The following is a 14,683-nucleotide window of genomic DNA, read 5'->3' as shown; positions in this document are numbered from 1 at the left end:
TCTCAAACTCCAGACAAAACCCACTGCCATCAAGACAATTCTGACTCATAGCAACTCTATAAGAGAGTAGAATTCCCCATAGGGTTTCCAAAGCTATAAATCTTTAAGGAAGCAGACATGCCCACCTTCTACAGAACAACTGGTGGGTTTGAACTGCCAACCATTCAGTTCAGTCAAATGCTGTAAACATTGTGCCACCAGAGCTGTTAACAGCAACCGTTTTAAGTGTATATATATTATTGTGGAAGGAGAGAAAACATGAAATAAGAAGGAATAAGGGGCAAAGAATATGCAGAATTTGTAAGGAAGTGATCATAAGGGTATATGTAGAAAACATATGTTCAACAAAAGCACAACTGACTTCCAAGGGAAACTGTTGGAAGCAGTAATGAATGTATCTAGTAGCAATAAAGTGGTTAAAAAACATTGGACTGTAACATTACTATATAGAATATGTCTTCTTTTGCTTCATCTTCCACAAACAAGAATAAATCTTCAGTCTGCAATAAGAAAATTTTCCAACTTAAGCCAAGATTCCTTTGTCAGAAATCTCCCATTGACGGAGCAATATTATGTGTGGAAAGGGGAAAATAAAATGTGTACCTTCTATTTTCCAACTGCAGGCTTGTGTTACATGTACTCAGTGTCCACAAATTCTCACTATGTGTAGTACTCATTTAGCTAGCCTCCTAAGAAACCATGTGAGTCCAACAGAATCAGTGTTGACTGCTAGTCATAGTCTCACTGGCCAACATTGGCTATATAGGTCAGCCCAAAGGTCCCTATTTGCACCTGCCATATAGTAGCTGTTGTTGGTAGGGGTCATCAGTAATGACACTTAGAGACCATGTGGGATGCAGTAGAACTTCCCCAATGAGGTTTCTAGCCTAGAATCTTTATGGGAGCAGATGTCTGGGTCTTTCTCCTATGGAGACACTGGATTGGTCAAACCAACAACTTTTCAATCAGCAACAAAATGCTTAATCGTTGGACCATCAGGATCATTAGTCCTAAAGCCTGTGGTGAACATGGGAACATGTAATTTACAGAAAAATAACACAAGTCCTTATTCTCTCAGTTAGTGTCTAATTCTGCCTCCCTGGCAACAGAGTAGGAGTGGGGCATGCTCTGTCCAAGTCAGTGAAATTCATACACTTTGGTAATGCCCATCACCTCCAAACACAATTATAGTGAAAATACTGACAACAAATACCACCCCACAAAGAGCCTTGGTGGCACAATGGTTAAAGAACCCAGCTGCTAACCAAACGGTTGGCTCTAACCCACCAACCACTCCACTAAAGAAAGATGGAGCAGTCTGCATCCACACAGATTTACAGCCTTGGAAACCTTGTGGGTATAATACTCATTTAGCTATCCTCCTATAGTAACCATGTGAGTCTAACAGAATCAGTGTTGACTGCTAGTCAGAGTCTGCTCTGTCCTTTAGTGTAGCCAGTAGTCAGAATGGACCCAAAGGCAGTGAGTTTGCTTTTGGCTTTCATGCACCTCATGAAACATGCTGTGGGGCAAAGTCGCAGAAATATTCTTCTAATAGAGTGAAGACAATCAGTCCTCAGACAAAGAATATGGTTCTTTTACAAAAACAACAGCAAATTGATATGGAAGCAAATTTAACCTAAAGTGATCATTTGTGGCTATAAATTTAAGCCTTATGCTTAAAGTAATTCTCCCACAAAGAGTATGAAAAACCAGGACCAAACTCACTGCCATGGAGTGGTTTCTGACTCATAGTGACACCTCCTTGGGTTTCCGATGCAGTATCCCATGGAAGTGGATCACCCAGTCTACCTTCTAAGAAGTTTGAACCACCAGCCTTCGGGTTAGCAGTCAAATGCTTAGGACTATGCCACCAGAACTCCCAAAAGCATAAAGGTATGAAATTCAGGAAATGTTAAATTATTAGGTGCTGTGATGAAAGACAGGTTTTGTATTTTACTATTTTGTACATAATATTTGGTTTTTATTCCTTGTTTATAATTCTTGTTAATAAGGTAGGTTTGTCTATTTTAAGGGTCCCATTAGATCTGAGAGGAAATCATAACATAAGTATAAAATAATCTTAGTTTCTGCAAGCCAGAATTATCTTTGTCTTCCCAAAAGTTCATCCAGGACCACAAATACATACCCTTAAAGTAAAGCAATATCCATTCATTATAAGAATATAAGCAGGACATGTTCAGATGATGTTAATGAGACGTGATTTATAGAGAAGAATCCTGACAAAGAAAGTAAGGCAAGTAAGAAGGCAATTGACAAGGAAGTTGAACATTTTCCTGCAGGTGATATAGGGTGACTGATGATCAATATTTTATTTTCCAAAACGCCCATGAGCTCTGACTGTGTAACAAACAAGGCAAGCATGAAATTATGTTCCATGAGAGACAGCAGAGACAGTCTTATCCCTCATTAGAGCTGCTTGGAAAAACAACAAATTCAATTGCAAAGAACTTCTGGTTAACAATTAGGTGTGACCCAGGAAAACAGAAATCTCCAGGAATGAAAGACTTATTTCCTATGTAAGGAGCACTTGCTATTTCAAAAGCAACCTCAACTCCTGTTAAAAAAAAAAAAAAATGGAATACATCTTAAGTAATTTGAACATTTTACAAAATATGAAAACTTCATCAAAGAGAAAGTGACTTCAGCAAAACAAAAAATGGGTATATATATAATATTAATATGTTGATACTATATTTTAATTCAGGTCTTTCATTAAATTTAAGGATCAAAATTCAGTAAAAAATATCAAACACTTGAAATGCTGAGTTTCTATGAGAAGAACACTCTTATTAGGGAAAAGATTGAACATTTCTTTCTTTCAAATTATAAGTTAATGGAAAAGATATTTGATTAAAAAGTTTTGGTGTATATTCTATTATGGTCTACATTATCCCCAAAATATCAGACTATATACATGAAGAGATGTATATACATATGATGACTATATATTAAACCTTTTTCTGATTTTCCTGCGAACGTTTCATTTTGCCTTAATATAGGGGACTATGCACAAATAAAGTGCTCTAGTGGTGCAGTAGCTAAGGCATTTGGCTGTTATCCAAAAGCCCAGCAGTTCAAAACCACCAAATGCTCCATGGGACAATGATGAGGCAGTCTGCCTTTGTTAAGAATCACAGCCTTGGAAACGCTATGGGGAAGAGCTTCTCTGTTCTATAGGATCACTATGAGTTGACATTGCCTCGATAGTAGTGGATTTATGCCCAAATATTGTTATAATTGATATAGCTAGATGCAAAATAGGTTGTGATTTTAACAAAAAGATTATTTTTTATTAACATGTAAGAATGAAAATTGCTAGAAGCTTAATGAAAAAGAGTTTTTTTATTTGTAGATTCATTGCAGTTACTCTCTTTAATCACCCTCTTCCACTCCGTGGTCAATATCATTCTCTAATCAAAAGTTCTTTTAATTCAATTTATAGGCATAGGCAGCATATCATGTAAGGGGCATTCAGCACCTTGTGCTGAATTCTTTGTAGACCAAATCATGGGATGTAATTTCAAGGGGATAAAGGACATGAAAATCTTCAAATAGAAGATTCAAGGGCTCCTTAGTGAAATCATGTTAGATTTCATAGGCCACAAATTATACAGCAAACCTGTGAGAGCCAGAACTTTTGTGTTCTGGTTACCTAATGCTGCTCTGACAAGATTATACCACAAATGGGATGGTTTGAAGAAACAGGAGTTTACTCTCTCAAAGTTTGGAGGCGTTAAGTCTGAGTTCAAAGTACCAGGCTTTAGGGGCTGGGTGAAAGCCCCTCCACCTTAGGCTTCAGCTCTGCCTCCTGCTCCCTGCCCACTGAAGCTGGAGGCTTTTCTTCATTCAGCTTCTGGCTTTTGAGGCTGATAAGCCCAAGGTTGAAAAGTAAAAAGGCACAGTCCCGATGTTACCAAACTACATGGCAGGCCATTAATTTAAGTCCATTGAAAGTCCCAAGGTCAGCAGAGCATAGCAGTCTGCTGAAAAATGACAGAGCTACATGCAGGGTTCAAGTGTGCCATAAGCTAGAGACCATTCCAAAGCTGCTACTTATATACGGAAAGAAGACCACATCCCTAAAGCAGCCACTCAGCTGCTTGTGGTAGATCCCACCATGGAGTTGATTGCCAGTCTCATCATGGGGAATACTGCATACAGCTGTCCAGCCACTCAACAAGGCCCAGCCAAGTTGACACACAAACTTAATCACCACACTGTGTAGGGCAGAAACCTGGCAGAGAAGGAAAACTCACTGGATGTTTATGAGGTAGTCGTCTTAATAGGAGCTCTGGTGGTGTAGTACCTAAGGCATTAGACTGCTAATCTGAAGGCTGGTGGTTCAAACCCACCAACCACTCCTCAGAAGGAAGACTGGGCAATCTACTCTGCAGATCCCACCTCAGAAACACTAGGAGGGGTTGCGATGAGTCTAGTCAACTTGATGGCAGTGTTTTTTTCTTTTTTTTAAATCCATAGTGTCTTCAGATTTCCTCAGTTTTTACCTAAATCTTTTTTCTGTACCAGAATCCCATCTAGGATCCCATGTTACAATTTATTGCCATGTCTCCTTATCTCTTGGCTGTGACAGTTTCTCATACTTTCTTTCTTTTTTCACTTTTATTGTGATGAAATCATACACAAGACATATCCAACATAGAAACTTCCACATTTACATCTCAGGAAATTGATGACATTTTTTATGATGTGCCACAATATTGGTATCCTTTTCCAAAATATTCCACCACCATTAGCATAAACTCAGTGCCTCCCAAACAAAAGCTTCCCATTTCCTCCTCCTTCCTACCCTTGGTAAACACTAATAATCATATATATGTATAATATCAATTCTCCTTCCTCTTCCCTCCCCATCCTTGGTAACCAACCAGGAAAGTTTATATTCATGTATAAACCTTTCCTTGACTTTTTACAATAGTGGACAATATTGATCTTTCTGTTATTGACCTGTTTCACTCAGTTTAAATTCATCCATGTTGTGCAGACTTTTGCAGATTCTATGTTATTCTTTAGGGTTGCATAGTATTCCATCATCAAGAGACACTGTTGTTGAGGGACCCCAGAAGTAAGACCCCAGAAGTAAGGCCTATAAGACAAAGACTTTAGAAGCTCAAGGGGCAGGAGTGCATGGGGAGATCGACACAGGGAAGAGGTAACTATTGGGAGGTAATGGGAGGTGAGCTGTTGCATTGGGGTAAATTGTAGTCAATGTCATAGGACAAAGTGTATGTGAACTGCTATATGGAAAGGAAGTTGTTCTGTAAATTTTCACCCAAATCACAATTAAAAAACAAAACAAAACAAGGCTTTATTAGTGATTATATATATGTTCAAAGAAATAAATACATCATGTAATCATGAATTAAATAATTAAGGGGATATATTAAAATGTGTTATTAATAGAGAAAATTAATGAAGAGATATTAATGTTTATAAAGGAACAAATAGAAATTCAGCATTTAAAAAATGAGTTAAGTGAAATGATAATTTTATTTGAAGGATACAACAGCAAATTTAAACTGGTAGAATACAGAATCAACAATCTAAGCTGACTTTGCTTTATAGATTGAGAAGCTGATTCTAAAGTATATGGAAATACAACAGATCAATTATAGCCTAAATAATTTTGAAAAAGGGAAAAATGCATATAACTTACATTTTCCAGGTTCAAAAGGTAATGACAAAGATACGTAAATCAATTGATTACAACTAAGAGTCCCAAAATAAAACGTGATATTTATTCAATTTTAATTTCAGTGCCAAGACAATTCAGAGGAGAAAAAATCATAGGCTATCTACATGAACCGTTTAGTTGTTCAAACCATTTCACATAGCTACTGGCAACTCTTTAAACTCATTCCCGTGAATTTAAACATACCCCCATCGCCATGTGTGATTTTTGTTTGTTTTATTGGATATTTTAGCATCTTTTTCTGCAATAATAAGTGCTCCAGATTCATCTTACATATTCTTGCCCTAAGACCTAGAGTCATCCCTTGCTGCAAAGAGGCCTTCTTCCTTTGTTTGGAACTGGTATTAGAGACTAACATCTAAGAACTAGGTGTGTTCACTGCTACTGGAATACCATTGCGTCTAGGTCCTCTCACTTCGCAGAGCAAAGAAATATACATGTCCATACTGACTATTCTAAAGTAGGCTGTCAGCAAAGAAAAAAAAAAAAGAAAAGAAAAAGAGAAAGACCATCAATGAGATTGACTGTTACTGACTGCAGCAATGGATTCAACCACAGCAACAGTAGCGAGGATGGTGCAGGCCCAGGCAGCGTTTCACTTGGTTGTGTCACTCTGCGTAGGGACTGACTCAATGACAGCTAACAGCAATAACATATTAATTTGGGTATACACATGTGTTCATGAATTTCCATACGTAACCATCAATTTCTGTATGAGCTAAACATTAGTTCATGCTGATGTCTCTATCTCTATGACCATATGCATCATAAGTATTTTTTATAATGACCAAGATGTGAAAAAAAGTCAGGTGTTCATCAATCAAGTACATAAAAAAAATTGTTTACCTATACACCGAATATTACTTAGAATTAAAAAGGAATGAAGTACTGTTAAATGCTATAGAATAAATAAACCTTCCAAAAAACCAACAGCAAAAATTATGCTACTGAAATTTGCCAGTCACACACACACACACATACATATTTGTGGTCCCATTTAAATGGAATATCCAAATAGACTAATTTAAAGAGACAGAAAGTAGATTATCTGGGGCTGAGGAAGAAAGAGAAGTAGGCATGATGGGGTATAGCTAAATTAATATGAATTGTCGTGATGCCTATATAACTCCATTTTAATTAGTATATTTTATGCTTTGTGATTTATATCTCAAAAAAGTTGTTAAACAAAAGAAAGAAAATTAGATGTGCAATCGAAATATAAGGTTAGTAATTCAAGCTATTAAAATTTTGATTTACAAGTAAATGCATGTAGTAATTATTCTTTTTCATTTTCATTGGACACATCATAGCAATGGCACAATGCATAGGTTCATACTTACTGAACAATCTTTTTGTATGATTTAACAAGTTTACATTATAATACAAGTTTACCAGAAAATAGGATTTGATGGAACTTTTAACTTGATTGCATCTATGTAACATGTCTATCTATCATCTATCTATCTATCTAGGCATTTATCTATCTATCTTCTATCTATCTATAGATCATCTCTCATCATCATCATCTATTTATTTTATATTAAAAGGTATCATCTCACTGAATGATGGGAAACTTAAAAGTATTTCCACTAACCTCCAGGAGCAAGGTTAAGATGTCTATGCTGCATGATCCTACTAAAAAGGGTCTTTCTTTTTCTAAGGCTCTCAAATTCTTATCTTTCCTCATCTGCCAAAATACCGATTGTATTTCAGATACCTATTTCATCATAATCAAAACTCTCAAATATTCATATTTGTGGTTGTGAACCATAAAAATCACATACTGGATTCAGTCCTTTGTGACAGGTACTTGATGACTACAAAGTTCTAAACTTCTGGAAATGCTTTCTGATTGTTCACTGGGAGAGTGAATTTAAGGAGCCCTTGTGATGTAGTGGTTAAGTCATTTGGCTACAACCCAAAGGTCTGTGGTTGAACCCACAAGATTCTTTGCAGGAGAAAGATGAAGCAGTCTGCTTCCATAAAGATTTATAACCTTGGAAACCCAGTTGAAGTCACGATGAGTTGGAATTGACTCAGAGGCAGTGAGTTTGGTTTTGGTATTGTGAATTAGGCATTCTAGGGCTTTTTTTTTTTTTTTCCTTGTGTACAATCTCTAGGACCATGGGAATCACCCAACAGATTATCCTTACACTTGATACTCTAACAACTTTTGTGTATAATTTGTTTAGTTTTTGTTGAGAAGGTACACAGCAAAACATACAAAAATTGAAAAGTTTCTGTATGTACTTTCAGTGACACTGAGTACCTTCTTCAAGTTAGGTAACCATTCTCACCTTCATTTTTATAATTGTCCTTTTCTCATTAACCTCATTCACTGCCCTCTAAGGTTCCTACCTAATCTTCCAAGCAACTCTTCTGATCAGTTTGATCCCACATAGATAGTTCTTAAAAGAGTATAATGCCCAAGGCACACATTCGTCACTAGTTACATAAACTATGGTTTGGTTTCAAGAAGACTCAATGGGATACATCTTCACCAGGAACAACAGAAGAAGAAGGAAAGTCAGGATGAAGAGAAGATATGGAATATGTGGCTAATTTCAACCATGAATCCAAAAGAATTGGTGGTACAAGGTTACTTTTACTGAACATTTTGATCAAAGACTTTGATTAAATGTTATCATATTGTTGTCATTATGTGCCATCGAGTCGGACCCAACTCACAGCGATCCCTCCTTGGGTTTCCAAGGTGGTATTACTACAGAGGCAGATTGTCCAACCTAACCTTTCTTTTGAGGAGTGGCTGCTGGGTTTGAACCACCAGCCTTCTGGTTAGCAGTCAACTGCATTAGGCATTGTGCTACCAGAGCTCCTAAATTTTACCATAGAAAGGGGGAAATGCAAAACAGAATTTCAAATTTACATGGACTCCAGATTTCCTGGAGCCAGGAAGATTGGATGAACCTCTAACTATTGCCCTGAGATAATCTTTGCAGAATTTGATTTATAGTTATCTTCATCATTCAAATAATCATTTTGATCACTAGAGATTTTGGGGTAGGGGTGGCATATAGTTTTATAATTTCTTATGTCACCTGATTACCTTGCTTTAGCTATCGTGACATAAAAACAGACCAAATTATAATATATACAAATAAATACAATACTCAATTATCTCATCAATGCCAATATTGTACTAAAGTACTTTTTTTTTTTTTAAATCTGACAAAATTACGTAGCTGTGAAGATGCAAATAGAGGAGCATTAAGAAAGACAGAAGGAAGAAAAGAAAAGGGGAGAAGAAAGTTCCTTATGATAATAAATATTTTCTTTAACATTTAAAAAATAATTTTTATAATTTAATTTTTTTTTAAATAAAATTATAGCCTAGGTAGCATAGTGCCTAAGGCACTTGACTGCTAACCAGAAGGCTGGCTATTCAAACCCACCAGCCACTCCTCGGAAGGAAGTTTGGGCAATCCTACTTCCATAGTGATACTGCCTTGGAAACCCAAGGAGGGATCACTATGAGTCAGGGCTGACTCGACTGCATACAACAACAACAACAAGGATAGATTTTAAGATTTCTATTCCTTACTCTTAATTTTAAAATGAAGAACAAATCTCTTATAACTTCACTTGGGGCTGTGCAAAACTCAAGCATGTAAAGAATGATTGATCGTTCAATCAGGATTGAAAATGGAAAAGTTTAGGTGGAATTCTGAGTACAGCATGACTACTCTTTCGATATTCATGCACTTCCCCATGACTAGGCCTTTGCACAGTAAGCTACACGACCAGCCTATGTGTCACCCACCATAACCCGAGTTAAAGCTTTCTTTGACTTCTGATAGATGCAGATCGGATTCCACTTCAGGATGGAAGACTTTCCAGATTCCTCCTGTCACAGTCTCCCTATGCTTTTTTCTGTTAGTGCTTAATAAAATGCCTGGCATATTGCACTGAACTATAACTATTAGTTGAACATTTGAATATAATTTTTATATTATATTACTTGGCATTTTATAGATTTAAGTAGAAATAAATAATGGTTGTAAAAAGTATAAAACATGAAGGAATAAATTAAGATATCTTTATGCATGTGAAAATCTAAAAATCATGAATATAAAATAAACATTTATTTGAATTCTAGAAAAAAACAAAAGAAAAGCCTGGACCACCAATAGAATTATCAATACTTACCAGCACCTCTCTAAAGAGATGCCTTTCCCTAAAGCAGATGACCAAACTAGGCCAAATGGTAGTCTACACAGTTATTATAGCAATACATCCACTGGTAAAATTTGAAGTAACACTTGTTAATGAGTAAAGGGAACAATGTAACATTAGGCTGCAAAGCTAAAACAGATGAGCTTTAACTGAAAAATGATAGAGGCTGTGAGAGTAATGATTCAAATACCAAGACGGATTCCTTGTTGGCTGATTTCCTGAGAAGCTACAGGGGAACTCTCTACAGCTTATTGCTAAGGCAATCAACACTGGTAGTTAATGCTGAGAGGATGACTCTGGCCATAGGTTCTGGAGTGTCATGTATGTGGATTTAAAAGTCTTGGGCCACAAGTTCTTAATCTTGCTTAAACCTCAGAACGAACTGGTATCTCCCAAGTGGTAAGTGTTGAGGAGACAAAATGGGACTTAGACAAGGTTCAGCGACATCATACTTCTGTTATATCTAATTCCAGTTTCCACCAGGTGAGGAACTTGTGATTCCCTAATCATATACACACCATAAAATCCAACAGTAATGGACAAAAGTCCTTCTCTTAGATTATAATGTCCATTTATGCCAGGTCACTGAACGTGTCCCAGGAAATTAGATTATATTATCTTAAAGTCCAATAGTAATATAATAATGGTAAACAAGCAAACAAAAATTATATGCTGATATTCTGTGTCAGGCACTGTCTTGAGAGTTATACAAATATTCTGGAAAATATGTGTTTATTATACCTCATTTAGGAGCACTGGTGGTGATGCCTAAGACATCTGGCTGCTAACCAGAAGGCTGGCAGTTCAAACCCACCAGTCACTCCTCAGAAGGAAGACTGGGCAATCTACTTCAGTAGAAATATCACCTCAGAAACCCAAGGAGGGGTCTCTAGGAGTCAGATTTAACTCGACAGAAGTGAGTTTGGTTTGTTTTTTGTTTATACTTCATTTAATTTATTTAATCATCAAATCTTGTGTGTATATATATATATATATATATTAGTAGCTTTATATATATCATTTTAATTATCAATACAATACTAGTGTATAGAATGTAACATCTTATTGCCTTCATTTACAAAATAGAACACTGAGGTACTCAAATAAGACATAGTAGTTTGTTTTCATACCAAATTTATTTGGCTAAATTTTCATGTTAAATTAACTATGGTTTAGAGTCAATATAACTAAATCAGGTGTATATTATTTTCAAATTCCTGTAAAATAAAATACACAGTAGTATACATTCACATGTAAACAATTTAGGGTTTCAGTCTTTCAAGATAAAACAAAAAGTATGATCTAAAGAAGGAGCTCAGGTAGCGTAGTACTTAAGGCCTGACTGCAAACCAGAAGGCTGGCAGTTCAAACCCACCAGCCACTCACCAAAAGGAAGGTTAAATAATCTACTTCGGTAGTGATACTGCATCGGAAACCCAAAGAGGGGTCGCTATGAGTTGTCCCACTCAATGGCACATAACAATAACAACAGGATCAAAAGGATCAAAAATTATCACTGAAAATATCTGATAAATTAATGATCAAAAATGATCCAGGAGAAAAAGCTGCTTACATTTCAAGGAATATGTGTTGCTAATTCCCATAAGAAAATTATCAGAGCAATAATTCACTTCATCTTGAAAATATTTCCTCAAACATTATTTCAGTAATATGCACAGATATGAAAAAGTAATTTACAGATTTTATAACCTTAATGACTTCATAATCTTGTTCAGTTTTCTTAATTATCCACTGTCAGTGGAAGAGTAGGGGATTTCTTGCAGCAATAAATCTAGCACAAAGAGAACCATTCTTCAATAGGATCTAATATCAAAGAAGCTACTGCTATATGCCTTCTATCTGATTTCTGGAGAACTAGTGAACCCCTCCTTTCCTCACTTCAACCACCATCTATCATTGGGGACATCAAATTTCTCTGATGAGAAATGCCATCTATCTAAGTTCAGGATGTAGACTCACTTGGAGACGTGGAATGATAGATCTAGCCATCTTTCCATCAACTCACACATTTGAAAAGACATCTCTTAATTCACCCATCCAGCCATTAAACACACATGTGATGAGCACATGGGATGTACCAGGTGCTATAAAGATGGAAGACATTGATGTAGATGAGATCTGCTTATTTCTGGCAAATAGTGATAACATTTAAAATTGTGGAATCTGAGCTGTGAATGGCATAGTTGAACATGGTGATGTTGGAAAAGGAGATTAATTCCCAAATATTATTAAATTAAATTATATATGATTTATTTGGAAGTCCAGTATATTTCAAACAGTTTTTTGAGAACATTCTTCACATCTTTGTTTCTGAAGCTGTAGATTATTGGGTTAAACATTGGAAAGACAACTGTGTAGAATACTGCAACCACCTTATCGGTCTCTAGAGAATAGCGGTTGGTAGGACGTAAGTACATAAACAAGAGTGTCCCGTAGAATAAGGTGACTGCTATGAGATGGGAAGCACAGGTAGAAACTGTCTTGCTTCTGCCTCCTGAAGATTTTATGCTGAAGACCGTAATAAGGATGCAGAAGTAAGAGATAAATATGACCACAAAAGTGCTGGTCTGGATGAATCCACACAAGGCAAAGAGTAGCAGCTCATTGATGTGGGTATCTGTACATGATAAAGCCAGGAGAGGAGGTATATCACAAAAAAAGTGGTTGATGACATTAGAGCCACAGAATGGCAGCTGGAAAGTGAGGCACACGTGCACCAGTGAAGTCATACTTCCACTGAAGTAGGCCAACAGTGTGAAACAGATACAGACTCTCTTAGACATAAGTGTAGAATAGAGCAATGGGTTGCAGATGGCTGCATAGCGGTCATATGCCATTGCTGCCAGGATGAGGCACTCAGCATCAGCAAAACAAGCAAAGGAAAACATTTGTAGTGCACAGCCAGAGGGAGAGATGCTCTTCCTAGATGCTAAGAAGTTCACCAGCATTTTAGGAGCAATTGCTGTAGAATAACTGATGTCTAAGAAAGACAAATTGCAAAGAAAATAATACATGGGGGTTTGAAGGCTTGAATTGACATTAACTAAGATTATTACGGTCATGTTTCCTACCACTGTTAATATATATACTATGAAAAATACCAAGAATAGTGTGACTCTAAGAGGTAGACGGTCTGTGAATCCAACAAAAATGAATTCAGTTGGCATGGTGTAATTGTTCTCTAACATGTTCTTGGTTTTCTTGTTCAGGGTAGGTGGCATCAGCAGATGTGAGTTTTCTTGAGTGATGAATGAATCATGGATGTCTTTTTTCTCTCTTCTAAGGAAAGAAACAGAATATTAATAAAGTTGACCAAAGGCATATTAGGATGTCAAGGACAACATCAATTTTGACACAGTCATCTGGATATTTAAGCTATTGGAACAAGAACAAAAATTAGAAACAACTGTTCAATTGATTTATGCTTAATGTATGAAATAAATATTTGTATAGTCGTTGTGTATCAGACATGCAAATGACTTACAAATATGTTCTCAATTATTTATATGTCACAGGGTGGTTAAAAACATTACCAGTCATTAAATGCCAAAGTCAAGGTTTGAACCCAATAATTTCTTGCATAGCGGTAGTGTTCTTCACTACTATGTTGGACTACCTTTCTAGACCATGTTTTCTTCTGTGGAATTATCTAATCTACCTGTACTCACTTTCTCTTCCCCAGAATGTTTCTCAATTCTACTTTTATTTATAAGGAAACATGTGGCTTGAGGTTAGAAAAAACTGATTTTTGCCTCTACGGAGTTGGGCAATTTTTATAATCCTGCAAGGTGTCTTCAACAAAATCCCCTTAAGCTTGAAAGTAACTAATATCTTACTGCACATAACTTTTAGTTAGTTACTGAATCATGAAGCAACACGTTCTGAGTAATGCCCTCGGATACTAAGAATAATTTCTAATTACATCTTTTAACAGAAAACAAAAACAAATTTTCAGAGAATACGCCACACAATGGTTTTATTAACTTGGTCAACTTCATGTAGATTGTCATACTCCAATCCCCACTTCTTTGTCAAGCTACTATGGTTGTTAAACACTATCCTTTGACTTTTATCTAGTTGATCTAAGACAATTATTCTTCTTAGGATGCCATTGGACCAGGCAATGTTTTGTTCTGTTGTGCACACAGTTGCTAGGAGTTGGAATCAACTTGAGGGCACCTAACAACAACTTAATGCTTATGTGATGAGCAGGTAGACATTAATTTTGCAAGGAATTTTGCAAAGTAGTGTCCCCTCTATTTACTTATGTATATCTAGTAGTTTAAGCTTGTTGATGATATGGTTCAAATGCCTTTTATTCTTATTGGTTCTTCCTGATGCGCCTTTCAAAGAAGCATTTTACAGATTTCTTTCATGAGTACAGATTTAGCAATTTCTTCTTGTATTGTTAAGTCTGCATCATACATTTTGAAGCTATGTTATTTGATAATAGGTTGCACCTTATCAAAGTGTCATTTACAATTACACGACTATAACACATGAAGCTTTATGACTGTTATATTTTCTTGGTAGAGATAACTTATTAAAATAAAATTTAATTCTGCCCTTAAAAAATAAACAAAAAAACTATACAGTGCCTCTGATGTTGAAACATTTTCTACTGTTTAGGAATTTTATTGTAAGTTATTTAATTACAGAGTATTAGTGCTGGTGGGAGCTCTGGTAGCATAGTACCTAAGGCACTTGACTGCTAACCAGAAGGCTGGTGGTTCA

The 14,683-nt window shown here is 36.2% G+C and overlaps 1 protein-coding gene across 1 annotated transcript; it reads right to left on the bottom strand.

Moving 5' to 3' along the window:
* Positions 1–12,198: 12,198 nt before the first annotated feature.
* On the bottom strand, positions 12,199–13,137 carry LOC103212000 (olfactory receptor 5AS1). The gene has a single exon (XM_007957999.1). The coding sequence runs from the start codon at positions 13,135–13,137 to the stop codon at positions 12,199–12,201; it is 939 nt and encodes a 312-aa protein (XP_007956190.1).
* Between the last annotated feature and the right edge of the window lie 1,546 nt (positions 13,138–14,683).

This window comes from Orycteropus afer, unplaced genomic scaffold (genome assembly GCF_000298275.1).
Source record: "Orycteropus afer afer isolate SDZICR_OR568_19922 unplaced genomic scaffold, OryAfe1.0 scaffold00832, whole genome shotgun sequence".
NCBI lineage: Eukaryota > Metazoa > Chordata > Mammalia > Tubulidentata > Orycteropodidae > Orycteropus > Orycteropus afer.
Note: the sequence above shows the minus strand (reverse complement) of the source record. Positions and strands in the feature narration are given on the sequence as shown.

What these genes read in the sequence shown, in the direction of transcription:
- LOC103212000 (XM_007957999.1), bottom strand. Translation starts at nt 13,137, where the DNA reads ATGTTAGAGAACAATTACACCATGCCAACTGAATTCATTTTTGTTGGA.